We start from the raw sequence: 13,684 nt of genomic DNA on the forward strand, positions 1-13,684 counted from the left end.
TCACTTCAAATGCTATCCGTGGACGGGCGGCTCATTGTCAGGAGAGTTGCAGTGCGAGCAGGAGGGAGAGAAAACACAGGTACAGGTACACCAGCAGCAGCTGCAGCAGCACTTCAGCCACAGCATCACAGAAAACACACTCAGCCGGTAAGTTGCGCACACACACACACACACACACACTCTGCTGCAAGCTCACACACTTACATGGCAGCGACTGGCACATGAGGAGGGGCTTCGTTTTAATGGATTGTTTGGAATGCATGGTGTGGCAAGAATAGGCTGGGGTCTCTGCTGCACGGAGTAACTTAAGTGGGAGAAGTGATGAGGATGAAAGAACAGGCGAGCATCTGAAACAGGCTGAAAAGGAAACACTGAAAACTTCACCCTGCATCTGAAGCTGCTAGAAATCCTGAAAAGAATAACATACATTCTTCTTACATTCTGCATGTGGTTTATGTTTCCCAGACACCTCTGATTGCTTATTTACATCCAAATATTTCTGGCATTGTAACTTACTTCCAGTATTTGCTTGTTTTCATGGAGTGTGCCACATTGATTCTGAGTTTTCAAAGTATGCTCTTGCAGAAGCTAGTTGACTCAATTGATTATTTTATTTAAATGGGAATTTGTTGATTTATCTGCTAGTTTTGCTCATCTTTATGTTATACTCAAACCATTTTCTCAGCATGGAGGAGATAGGTGCTGAAATCCTTGAGCTGTTGAAAAGCCAAATGAAGTGAAATGTTCTGTTTTAGGAATCAGTTAATCATTCAAGACATTTGTTAAGCAAATACACTAAAATATGCCTCAGTTGCAGCTTTTTAATTATGAACATTCACTGCTTTTCTTTAACTTTTGCGATAATAAACAGAAAATCTTTAAGATTTAGATTTGACGTTTAATAAAAATTACATTTTCACCTTTTTGTGACATTTTTTGATTTTTGAGTTGATAAAATACCTGCAGATTAATTCACCATGAATGTATATTCAAATGCAGCCCTAATTATGTTTAAATGCGTATTTTGTGTTTATTATTATATTGGAAGAATAGATGTAGCATCTGTAGAACAACAGCAGAGATGTAACCTGTGACAGACAATAAAGCTGAACTTGAGGTCATGTTGCAGTGGATTGATAAAGGTCTGAAGTTTCTCATTGATAAGCACTGAACTGTTTACAGGAATAGAATATGTGCAACACTATTCTGAATGTCATGCAGAAGTAAGACAGTTCCCCTCTGACTATCAGCATCTTTTCATACATGACCGTCATCTATTATAGTGCCTACACACGCAAACTGTAAACGAAGATGCAACATGCAGCTCTAAACCATCTGAGCATCACAGTTTCAAGGTTATCGGTTATTTAATTGCACCACATGCAGAGACGTGGATTAAACGTCACGTATCAGTGGCGGAGAAAAAGGGGAAGTTCGGCCTGGCTATCAGTGAAAAAAAAAAGATGAACAGAGCAGAGAATAAAGAGATGGAGAAGCGAGAAGTGTGCTGGAGGTAGAGGTGAACATCCACACATAACTTCCTAATTTCAGGCAAGGAGGAGATCTGTGAGAAAGGAAGAAGTGAAAGGTTTCAGGTCCAACACTGAAAGGTGTGGGTGCCGACGCCTCGCTGCATTCCTTCCACAGGAATCTTCAGAGAAACAGTTTCATATCATAAATAGAAACTAAGATAAGGTCACTGCATGTACTTTCGTCAACTATTTCTCTAAATGATGCGTCTGTTATCGAGGCTGGAGGTCTAACAAAGCAAAGGCAGAATGTAAATTTACTCAAGAACTTAGTTTAGATAAAAACTTGAGACTTTTGCTTAGGTATTTTTATAGTTAGTTTTACTCTCTATTACATTTCAGAGGAAAATTCGGTATTTTCTGCTCTGTTACATTTGCTGATAGCTAAAGCTACCCAATATTTTTCAGATTGAAATCTGAGGAATTTCTGGGGATGGGACTTCTTACAAAAATCCAAGTTCTCTTCTGGGAGAACCCTATGACTAGACTACCAAACTGTAAATGCGCTAGTATAAAAATGCTTGTCCATTGATGCATCAGTATTAAAAATAATCCAGTCATTTCCATATATTTTGACACATTAGTCATGGGACAGTTTTCACAAAGAGCTTTTACTTTTGAGAGTTCAAGTACATTTTGCTGAATATACTCCTGTACTTTCACTTGAGTGAGATGTTGAGTAACAACTTTTACTTGCAATTGAGTAGCTTTGGTGCTGATTATTTATATGTAAAAGAGAACTGCACCAATTCAGTGTTAACAGTGCTGCACTCCAGTGACACTGTCAAGCTCACTATGGACAGTATAAACAAATTGCTGGTGCAGAATCATCTTTTTTTATTTAATGCATTTGTCTTATGCTCCATCTGTATAACATGATGGATGTTACACTAATAGAGGCTGATGTAGATCTGTCAATAGACTTTAATGTATAAAATTGCTGGGCATTTAAGCACTTACTGTCCATTTTTTTTGCAGATAGAAGATGGAAAAAGACGCACTAAACTTCCCACCAGGAAGAAGCCCTACTCTCAGAGAGGAGCTCAGACAGACATCTCAGCGCAGTTTCTACCTAAGTCCAGCTCCGCTCTATATCAAGCCCCCAAAATTCTCCCCTTCCAGATACCCCACCAGAGACACATACAGCGCATTCAGCCCACCGGCTTTCTTTCCCATGCTGGGTCCCGGTTACGTCCAAAGGGAAGGATCCCACAAACGCAAAAGAACTCCTTTCAAAGTGGATGCCCAGGGAGGTGAAGCTCCAGACAGGGAGGCCGAGGAGGCAGAAGAAAGCAGCAGCAAGAAGACGGTGGACCTCTCCCACATCCCCTTCTCCCTCCCACCTCGCCCCATTCTCTCCCCATCTGCAAAACCCAACCCTGGCATGATTGAGCTCAACAGACTGCAGCTTCACCACAGAGCTCCAGGCATGAATCTACCTGTTCAGGTGAAACAGGAGCCTCTCAGTCCTTCTCCTGTTTGGCCTCCATCTCCTCTCCTTCTCCACCCTCCCTACTTCCCGCCTCTCCACCACAACCTCCTCCCTTACCCCTTCTTCATGCCTGGGCCCGTCATGCACCTCTCCCCCGGTGCTTTCTACCCCAGAGAGGACATCAGCTCCGGTCCCCGTGATGGAGCTCCTCGAGGCGGGTCGACCAACGCCGAGAAGCTCGGCCTCAACGTTCACGTGGACGACAGCTACTACGTGGACGTCGGAGGCGACCAGAAGCGCTGGAAGTGTCGGATGTGTGAGAAGTCCTACACCTCCAAGTACAACCTGGTCACACACATCCTGGGCCACAGTGGCATCAAGCCACATGGCTGCCACCTATGTGGGAAGCTGTTCAAGCAGCTGAGCCACCTGCACACACACCTGCTCACGCATCAGGGCATGAGGCCTCATAAGTGCCAGGTTTGCCACAAGGCCTTCACCCAGACCAGCCATCTGAAGCGACACATGATGCAGCACAGCGACGTCAAGCCGTACAGGTAAATCAGGTGCACTGGTTGCTTTTGTGGCTCCTTTTATCACAGTTTTCCTTCTCATACCCACTTTTTCTGCACCTCCAGCTGCAGCGTCTGTGGTCGAGGATTTGCGTATCCCAGTGAGCTTCGTGCACATGAGCTGAAGCATGAAAAAGGTCAAGACAATGTTTGTGTGGAGTGTGGTCTGGACTTCCCCACGCTGGCCCAGCTGAAGAGGCACCTGACTGTCCATCGTGGTCCCACCCTGTACAGGTGAGCTCAAAATCCTTCATCTCTAAGCTGAATCCATCAGTGAGCCTTGTTTCTACACCTAATTTTGGTTTATGGTTGATGTGTTGAGCTTTGAAAGGAAATTATTTTTTTTAACCTCTGAACAACACCTGCTTGTCTGTTTCCCCTACGTCCAGCCTCCATGCTATGCTAACCACCTGCTTGCAATAACTTCAAATTCAATGAACAAATAAGAGTGTGCTTTCAGTTGTCTCATCTTATCTTTCATCTATCAACAAGATGGTGCATTTGCCAGCGCTGACCTCCAGCTTTAACATTTCTGGTTCGCTGCAGGTGTGCAGAATGCCAGAAGACTTTCCAGTACCCGAGTCAGCTTCAGAATCACATGATGAAACACAAAGACATCCGACCGTACATCTGCAGCGAGTGTGGGATGGAGTTCATCCAGTCGCACCACCTGAAACAGCACACGCTCACTCACAAGGTAGGTTTAAAAACAAAAGGAGGAAAAAGACGCACAATTTTGTGAATGTTTTTTGACAGGAGTTGGACACAAAAACATGGATTTTTTTTTGGCATCAAACGGAGTTATCAGTTTTTGCTGTCACATCAAGATGTTTATTCCTGCTCCATATTTTGGGTAGTGAAGATGGGTGAAAGAGTTTGGGCAGCAGCCTAGCAGGTTGTTTTGGCAGCTGTCTCAGAGCAATTTCCCTTCAATTCTGGCTCGCACAGCTAATTTTAACCCCTTAACATCCAGTTTTCATCCTTTATTTCCCTTTTAATAACTATAGAGTTAGAAGAAGCACACGATTCCACATTTTTCTTAATGTACATATGATGTATTTGCCCTGTATTTACTACATTATAATGTTTTGACCATTCCGTCAAATGTATGCATCATTTTATACAGATGTACCCACAATTCTGCCTGGTTTAATTGGTGTTGGTGGAAAGTTTGTGCTCTGTAACACAATCTAAAACAGGTTTAACAAACCAGAATTTTAAGTAAAAGACTGACTCTTCTTTTTCAACGCCACTACATTCACATCCTCTTGTTCTTCAGGGGGTGAAGGAGCACAAGTGCCGCATCTGTGGTCGTGAGTTCACCCTGTTGGCCAACATGAAACGACACGTCCTCATCCACACCAACATACGAGCCTACCAGTGCCACATGTGCTTCAAGAGTTTCGTCCAAAAACAGACTCTCAAGGCTCACATGATCGTCCACTCAGACATCAAGCCATACAAATGCAAGGTTGGTCAAATTTGGCATGTCAGATGTGACTGTTTGGGTTGGGTTGTGAACTTCGATTCCTCTTTCGTTTCACTGATTAAAGGCACAGTTCAACATTTTGTTGAGCACTCTTATGTGTGTGTATGGTGAATTCCAAAAAACATGACAGAATCAGTTGTTTCAGCAAAAGCCTGAAAGTGACAAAGCCATTTAGTGGCCATATGACTTTTGTCTGTGTAGAACTGAGGAAATATTTTAGGTGATGCTATTACAGAGTAGCAAAGTCTATACAAGGAGGATATTTATACATTCATACAAACATACACATAGCAGTTTCAGATAGTTTACTGCTTTTTCCCCCTTTGCTAAACAGCAGTCATTGCAGTTTTTTGTTAACCATGACCCTGTTATCATTCCTTAACCTTAATCAGGTGGGTATCTTTGTCACCATGATGACAAAACTCCACTTTGTACACCTGAATGCAACCGAATCTTAACACCAACTCTGCCAGATCAGTTGTTTTTTCTTTGCACCAGTTTTAAAAGCAAAGACAAATAATGCTGCCCTATCGATAGAGGTGCCAAATCAAATTGCGCTTCAGCGACATTAGTAAAGGGCATTTACAAACACTTTATTTTGTCATTTGCAATAACTTGCAGGACTTTATTTAATTATAAAACTTCCATCAAGGCAAGCAGTAAGCTTTGCTTAGCACAAACACTGAAAATAAGAGGAAACAGCAAGCTTGGATGTATCTGATGATAAGTGATCCACCTACCAATGCCTCTAAAGCTCAAAAATTAACATCTGATATTTAATTTGTTTATTCCGTACAAATGCAGAGAAGTAGTATGTTGCAGAGTTATGGGGTGTTTTTTTAAATATATATATATCTTTGCACAAAACCAGGATCACCTGTTTTCAGTCTTCATTCTAAGCTAATCAGCTGTTTGCATCTCACATCTCAATCCCTGCAGAAAGGTGAATAAGTGTATTTTGCAATACACTATTCAGTTCTTTTCGTGTGTTTGGATAAATGCATCAAGACCCCAAGTGCTGCCTCTTATGATGATTATTGTTATTATTATTATTATTATTATTATTATTATTATTATTATTATTATTATTATTATTATTATTATTATTATTATTATTATTATTATTATTATTATTATTATTATTATTATTATTCCTTCATCACCACATCCAGGAAGCAGACCTGAAATATTTAGCTTTAGCTGCTATTAAAGGCTTTTTCCCACTTTTCTGGAGCGTCTGTTTTGACCTTGGTGTTTGCTGCGAGGTCTGAGACGATGACCAGATAGCAGAGAGGCTGAGGGGAGGAGTGGGAGCCTCCTTGTCCATAGGAAGGATATCGCCACACAAACTGCCTCTCTAACAATGGTCCCCCAGCCTCCCCGGAGAACAGGGCCCGCAAATAGATTTCATCTCGCTTTCTCTGCTGCTGGAGGGAGCTTCCTGTTTTCTCACGGTCCTCTTGGACAGTTTACAGTCCCTCTCTCCTCCTGAAGGAAAGGACCACCCTAATAAAAAAGAATGCAGAGGAAGGACAGCGCAGGAGTTGCCCTTCCCTGTTCTCCTCCTGGCCCCGTCTCAGTGTTGCTTCCTCTCTCTGTGTCTCTCTTGTTCTGTTTTTCTTGCATGTTGGGGAGAGAGAGAGGGGGGAAGACAGAGAGGAAAAGAGGAAAATAAGGATGGAGGGAGGGAGAAAGGGTGTCTGGGTGTGGGTTTTGTGTCTATGTATATCTGAATGCCTGCACATTCATTCATGATTACGTGTAGCTCTGCAGCTCGCATTCTGAGAAAATTAGTCATCGAACAAAGGAGATCTGGCACAGAAAGAAAAACAATAGCTGGTTGTTGTTGGTCTATTGTTTCTGAATCCTGGTGTGTGTTTACTACAGCCACTGGAGAAGAATATTTACTCGACTACCGTAATCAAGTGCAATTTTGAGTTTTAACAGTTTTTGCTAATCATAAAGCTGCATTCCACTGCACACCAGAGGAAAATGTTTTGTTATTTTAATCATGCACCAACATTTTTTGACAGCTATAGTCAATATGAATTCCCAGATTAAGATTTTACAAACAAAAACAGTTATCAACCTCAACATGCACTTGAATGCTTCCATGTTTTGCAAACTCTCAACACTTTGTATAGTATTTGTTAATGATAAGTTTGTGCTTCTACTTAAAGGAATATTTAGCATTTTGGTGAATGTGCTTATTTGCTTTCTGAGACATTCTGGTAAAAATGCAGTTACAGCAAGCAGTATCTGTTTGGCTTAACTTTGCATATAGACAGGAAACTGGAGGAAACAGCAAACCAGGCTCTTTCTGAAATCCACCTACCAGCACCAGTGGAAAACTTAATTATCACTCATTTATTTAATCCTTACAAAAGTTAAATGAGTTATATGCGCCTTCTGATGACATCTTACCTGATCGTGCACTTCTTTCAGCTTTGTGGGAAGGAGTTCAACAGAATGCACAACCTAATGGGCCACATGCATCTCCACTCAGACAGCAAACCCTTCAAATGCCTCTACTGCCCGAGCAAGTTCACACTGAAGGGAAACCTCACCAGACACATGAAGGTCAAACATGGAGTCATGGACAGAGGGCTGGATGAAAGATGTAAGGGTGCACATATGGTAGATCTTGTGCATTTTTGCAAAGTTTCCTGATGTAATAATCTTCTTTTTCTTTGATTCCAGTGTTTCGGCAAAGAGGCCGGTTCTGCCTGTCCACTCCAATGGGTCTCCTCACTCACTTCAGCCAAAAGGAGCCCTTTGACCTCTCCCAGAAGCCCCCTGGTCTGCCCAGCCTCCGGCTCTCCCAGTCTGATGGCGAGAGCGTCCCGGGAAGCTCCTGTCAAGAGGAGGACGAGGAGAGTTTGTACAGAAGGAGTCAGTACAGCCCCGAGGTGGACCAGCATGAACCGACAGGCGAAGAGCGGTACATCCCTGAGCTGGAGGAGAGAGGGCCGAGCAAGACTCAGAAACAACAGAAATACCAGCAAAGTTTAGAGGATGAGACATTTGAGAGGGAGTTAGCAGCAGAAGGAGAATCTGTAGATCTTAGAGAGAACCCGGTGCATCTCTCACAGTCTGATGAATCTGATGCAGAGCTAGGCGAGCAGGGGTATCACCACGAAGCAGTCCGTAGAGAGTCATTCGACTATGACTCTGTTTCAGAACCAGAGGATCATCAGGAAGAGCTAGATGAGGAAAGCAAACATGAGTCGGATGGCTTTTATGAAGCCATCGATGTAGCAGAGACAAACTAGAAAAGACTGGAGACAGATTTGGTGAAATAGTGGCACACAAGTGAATTTACGGGTGAAAACGAAGACAAACAATGAGATAAACTAGTTGAAGAATGGGAAGAAGATGCAGGTTTCAGGGAATGTCGATGTTTTTCTTAACAGGAAAAATGGAGAGGATGTTCAGCAGACACTCCCCTGAGGAGAAAGGAAAGCGTGTAGGTCTCTAAACACGACTGACTATAGAGGATGTGATCTGATAGCTTAACATAGAAAAAAGAAAGACGAACATATCATCTTTATTTACAGAGCAAAAAATACAAATAAACTAAAATGCAAAGCTGTGAAGCATACTGCATGTACATACGCTGATAGCCACTGACAGAAGGTTTGTGTGGATTTTTGGGTGGAAACATATGATTAGGATTTTTTGTACATAAAATGCAAAAGTATATTTAATGTTTTAGTTTTTTACAAATCATTTTTGAATGTTCACTTAAATATGCAACTTTTTCTATGATTCTAAATCAAAACTGTACTATTGCTCAAACCATTGTGCATGCTTTCTTGTTTGTACAACAAGTAAACATCTAACTTACTGAGTGTAATAAGTTTTTGACAAAGCTTGAGTGTTTTTATGAACTAAACTGTGATTTCCCCCACCCTAAATTTTAGAATTGTTTATCTATATGCCTTTGCTATTTCATTTTTGAGGGGCATGTCTGTGTTTTTCATGTATGTCAGACTAATTACAGTGATCTGATTGTGATTCTGCTGAATAAATACTGAAATAAAAGCTTGAACGCATCAACCTGTGAAGTGAACCTGAAGATTTGTGTTTTTAGACGCCTTATAAACATCCCCGTAAGTGTTTTTCCTGAGTACGATTGCAGATAATACCTTTCAATCCTCTCCGTCTGACACATTCTTCACCAGGTAAGAGATGATTGCTGTGTGTTTCAAAAAGCTTGCCTTTCTCCTCCTGCTTCTCTTTCAAAGCAGCGGAAGAGGAAGAGAAAACACCTCTCCCCTTCTCTCTTTTAGGTTGTGATCAAACAGCAGCGACGGACACAGTGGGTGTCCCAGACAAAGGCTTCATATGTCTGTATGACTCAGAATAAAGCATTGTTTCAGCTCACTGCAGAAGCTCCTCTGAAAATAGAAATACTAGAGGAATGAAAGAATGCCTAAAAAGCTTTATTTTATCATAAAGGATTGTGTGGGATAACTCACATATATCTTACAGCTGCTTTACTGGGAAGTAATTAAGCAAAAAGATGACTGTTTACTGTGTCTGGACCAGTGCTGTGCCTCCTGGGTTACACATCACCTTATCATGCCAGTTCAGGTAAACAGAGTCATTTCTTGTCAGATGAAATGCAGAACAGCAGCTTCTCCATTTCTACCAGCGACGACCACCGCGTCCCAAAGGGCGAAACTGCAAACAGTTTGAGGAAGTTCTCACATCCTCCTCTTCTTTCCTTTCCTCACCTACACGTTTCAATCCCAACCGCTGGCTTCAAGAGAAACCACAGAGAGTCGATGTGTCTGCGTTTCCCGTCTCGAATCAGCTCCTCTCAGCAGCATCACGTTGTCTAACCTCTGAGGAACAGCGTGTAGAACCGATCACAGCTCAGACACGTGATGATGCTTCATGAGTTGATTCTATCACTCCAGTGTGTTTTTTTAATGAAATGAAACTTAAGAGGTCATGAGAATCCAATAGACACATGGGAGGACAGGTAAACGCCTGTCTGATGGGAAATAGAATCTGGTGGTAAGAAGCAGCTGAAGTTCTGCTTTGCAGTGAAAACTAACAAACAAATCGTAACTGTGACAAACTGAGAAGATCACGTCTCACCAGCAAAAAAGGTTTATTATGGTTCATACATGAGTGACTTTTGTGGCCGCAAAGAATTATTCAAACTGTGTGATTTACACTCCAAAGATGCTTTCAGTTGGTTGAAATATGTTACAGAACACTAACTTTAAAAAAAATTAAACCTGTACATTTTACTAAAACATGGACACCACAGGTTCTTTCCCTTTTTTGTCAGACATAAATGACATTAATGCATTCATTGATGTTCTGTCCAAGCCTTTTACATCTACTGATTTAATGCTGAAACTATTAGCTGAACAACTGATTTGTCAAATGCAATTATTTGACAAGTATTTAATAGTTTATCAGTGTCAGTCATTGGCCAAGTAAAAATGCACCGAAGTCTTTGGCACTAGCACCTGAAACTTAAACACTTTCTCCTGTTCTCTGTTTCATATCGCTGTTAATGAAACATTTTTGGTTCTTGTGAATTCTGACTGACATTTTGCATTATTTTCTGACATTATGTAGCTCAAATGACTACTGATATGATACAGTAAGCAGTTGTTTTTTATGAGGGTGACCTGACAGATGAGTGGTTTGGGTGAATCCTGGCCATTTGCTGCATGTTACTCCCCGACTCTCTCTTCTCCAAATTTCTGGTCTCTCTCCACTACAAGCCACAAAAATGACCCAAAACAAACAAAACCATTCTTATTTACAGTTTCACACTATACTAACCCTCATCGCTGTGGACTACAATCAAAAAAAAAGTCTGTATTGTCATTTAAAAAGTCTGAAAGATTCTTGAGGGGGAAAAAAATCACAGCAAACAATAAGTAATACTCAGGAGTGGCAGCGCTGATTTGTTTAATATTAAACAAGGGAATATCAGGTTGTATATAACAGGGTGGTTCCCATCCTGTTTCATTCTCTCCAAAATGTACTTAACTGTTACATAACAGAAGACAAATTGCTTCACATTCTTTTATAAACAGATGCCATAGAAGAAGAGAGGGAATAGCTCATTCAAAAACATTCACAGATCATTTGCTCCTTTATATCAGAAACTTAAACATCCTGCACTTTATGTGATAATTATTTCCCAAGTAGCTACTTTAACACACAAGATACACATCAGATAAATCTATACCTTATCCATCTCTTGTCAGATAAGATTGTTAAACGTTCATTTATTGAATGTATTTTGTCATTTACTTAAAACGACATCATACAGAGCATGTTTACATATTTTCTCATTGATATTTTCATCCTGGCTGTGTTATATTATTGGGGAAGCAGTGAAAGCTGAAGTGTAGTCAAGAGGTAGAGACAGGGGTTAAATCCTGTATCCTGCTCCAGTTATATCCTTAAATTATTCAAGAATATTCTTGAGGATTAATAACATTTTATCTTATTTTAATTTTATCTTGTTCTTATTTTAATAATCTTTTTTTCTGGGATTTTTTCCCTTCTTCTTGCACATATTTTCTCTGCTGTTTAATTTTATTGTAAAGTTTGTCTATACAAAATAAACCTCTCCTGTCTTAAAATGTCATAAGATGTAACTCTGAATCATTGTTTTCTGTAGAATGCATGGATCTATGAAGTCCCTGCAGCTTGAGCACACCAGCTCACCTAAGACTCTTTTTTGCAACACATTTGCAAGTTGTAATATTCAGCCATGAACATATTTGACCAATTTTTTAAAAAAGAATAACGATACAGAAAGCTCCACTCTGCAAGTTGAAAGATTTGGTTCCTCAGGTTTGTGATGTATGAAACCCTGAAAGTCTGAATCTGTGTTTTTCAGTCTGTCATCGGTTCAATGCAGCTTTAAAGTGGCTGGTGTTGACTGCATATTTTGCTCATGATTGGTCTTCTAGCATATAAAAACAACATTTGGACATGATATCAATGGCTTAAAAAGTTGATTTTCACCAGAAAGGGTTCTATATATATATAAAGTAAAACTCAAACTAAATATGACACCTGACTTATTGCAGCTGATAATCTTATTTAATTATTCGCTTGACATGCTACACTTCACACAGACGCTTGATTAATCATTGGTGGTTTTTATTAGAATCTCTTCAAACCAACTTGTCATCCTGTACAGACAGATTTCAAGCAAAGCAGTTTTTGTGTCACATGCCTTTGTCTCACCTACAGGACCTGCATCAATGTCCTATAACACTATGCAAACTAAAAAGGGAAGCAGCAACAGGATGAACGTAACTGAGATACTGAAAACAGATACTTCTGAATTCTTTGCATCACATCCACAAACAGAGCTGCACAGTGGCGTGGTGGTTAGCACTTGCCTAGCAGCAAGAAGGCTCGTGTCCCTGCCTTCTTGGGATCTTTCTGCATGGAGTTTACATGTTCTCCCTGTGTATGTGTGGGTTTTCTCTGGCTACTCCAGCTTCCTCCCACTGTCCAAAAACATGCTGGGGTTCACTAATGATTCTAAATTTCCCATAGGTGTGAATGCGAGTGTGATTGTTTGTCTGCATATGTAGCCCTGTGATAGACTGGTGACCTGTCCATAGTGTCCCCTGCCTTCGCCCTTAGTCAGCTGAGACAGACTCCAGCCCCCTGCGACCCTAATGAGGATTAAGCGGTGTATAGATAATGGATGGATGGACATCCACAAGCAGATACCTTTTATGGATGATCAGAGGAGTTTTAAAGAAAAGTCTAGAGCAGAACATTAGACTCCTTTCTCAGTATATTCCTGAAAAGTTATCTGTGCCTGTAGAAATGTTTACTTCCTTTGACTTCTCTCCGTTGTGCATCTCAGGCACAAGCTTCCTGTTTTGCTGGTCAGCAAGAAAGCAAGATGGTGAAAATTTCTTCCACGTTTTGTTTAACAAAACTGTCCCACCCTAGTCCCAACCTGTCACCTCCTTTGACCCACAGCCAAGATGCTTACAGTAATAATAGCAGAGGGCTGCTCTCCTGCTGCTGTACTTATGGAGAACAAAAACACTGTCTGGCAAAGAACTGACAGAGGACAACAGGTCAGCACTGCTGCTATTCACAGAACAAATAAATTTACACCACGCTGTGTAAAAGTGAAACAGCTAAGCTCTATATTTCACAAAGCTGTCCTGCAACTTCCTGCTGTATTTCGAGGATGTGCTACTATTCTAGGGATTGTTTACAATCTTTCAAACATGACTGGATGAATCTAATTTCCTGAGAAGCTTCAGGAATCAGTCATCCATGATGCTGAGTAACTAACTGGGACTTTTCATGTCTTTATATGCAGCAGCCACAGGGCAGAATGAAGCACTTTATCTGTTCCGTCTCCTTCTTATACAAACAGTGCCCTCTATTGTCACAGCTTAACAAGTCTTTGCACTCCATTTAATGGTAAAATGCCATCATATTGAAAAGATTTAATGTAGAACTGCACTACTGACAAAAAATGATTTTTATTTATCAAAACCAATCAATTTTAGTTTAACTTACAAATGTCAGGAAGAACACTGTGCAAGAACATTCCCTGAGGATAATAAATGCTATTACATCATGAATAAATCTTACAATAAAAATGTAGCAAGATCTAAAATATAATTGCTTATTC

At 40.7% G+C, this 13,684-nt stretch overlaps 1 protein-coding gene across 1 annotated transcript; it reads left to right on the top strand.

The window, feature by feature from the left end:
- Positions 1-9,077, top strand: znf366 (zinc finger protein 366). Its single transcript, XM_023277676.3, has 7 exons — positions 1-147; positions 2,508-3,518; positions 3,600-3,767; positions 4,080-4,230; positions 4,813-5,004; positions 7,468-7,642; positions 7,723-9,077. Exons 2-7 carry the CDS (start codon positions 2,515-2,517, stop codon positions 8,292-8,294), a joined length of 2,262 nt encoding a protein of 753 aa, XP_023133444.2. The 5' UTR covers positions 1-147; positions 2,508-2,514; the 3' UTR covers positions 8,295-9,077.
- The last annotated feature ends 4,607 nt before the right edge of the window (positions 9,078-13,684 follow it).

This window comes from Amphiprion ocellaris, chromosome 6, assembly GCF_022539595.1.
Source record: "Amphiprion ocellaris isolate individual 3 ecotype Okinawa chromosome 6, ASM2253959v1, whole genome shotgun sequence".
Classification (NCBI taxonomy): Eukaryota; Metazoa; Chordata; class Actinopteri; family Pomacentridae; genus Amphiprion; species Amphiprion ocellaris.

Bases quoted from the DNA above. Each gene is read 5' to 3' on its own strand.
- znf366 (XM_023277676.3), top strand. From the start codon at position 2,515: ATGGAAAAAGACGCACTAAACTTCCCACCAGGAAGAAGCCCTACTCTC. The intron at 4,231-4,812 runs GTAGGTTTAAAA...CTTGTTCTTCAG, and splicing joins AGCACACGCTCACTCACAAG to GGGGTGAAGGAGCACAAGTG. The intron at 5,005-7,467 runs GTTGGTCAAATT...CACTTCTTTCAG, and splicing joins TCAAGCCATACAAATGCAAG to CTTTGTGGGAAGGAGTTCAA.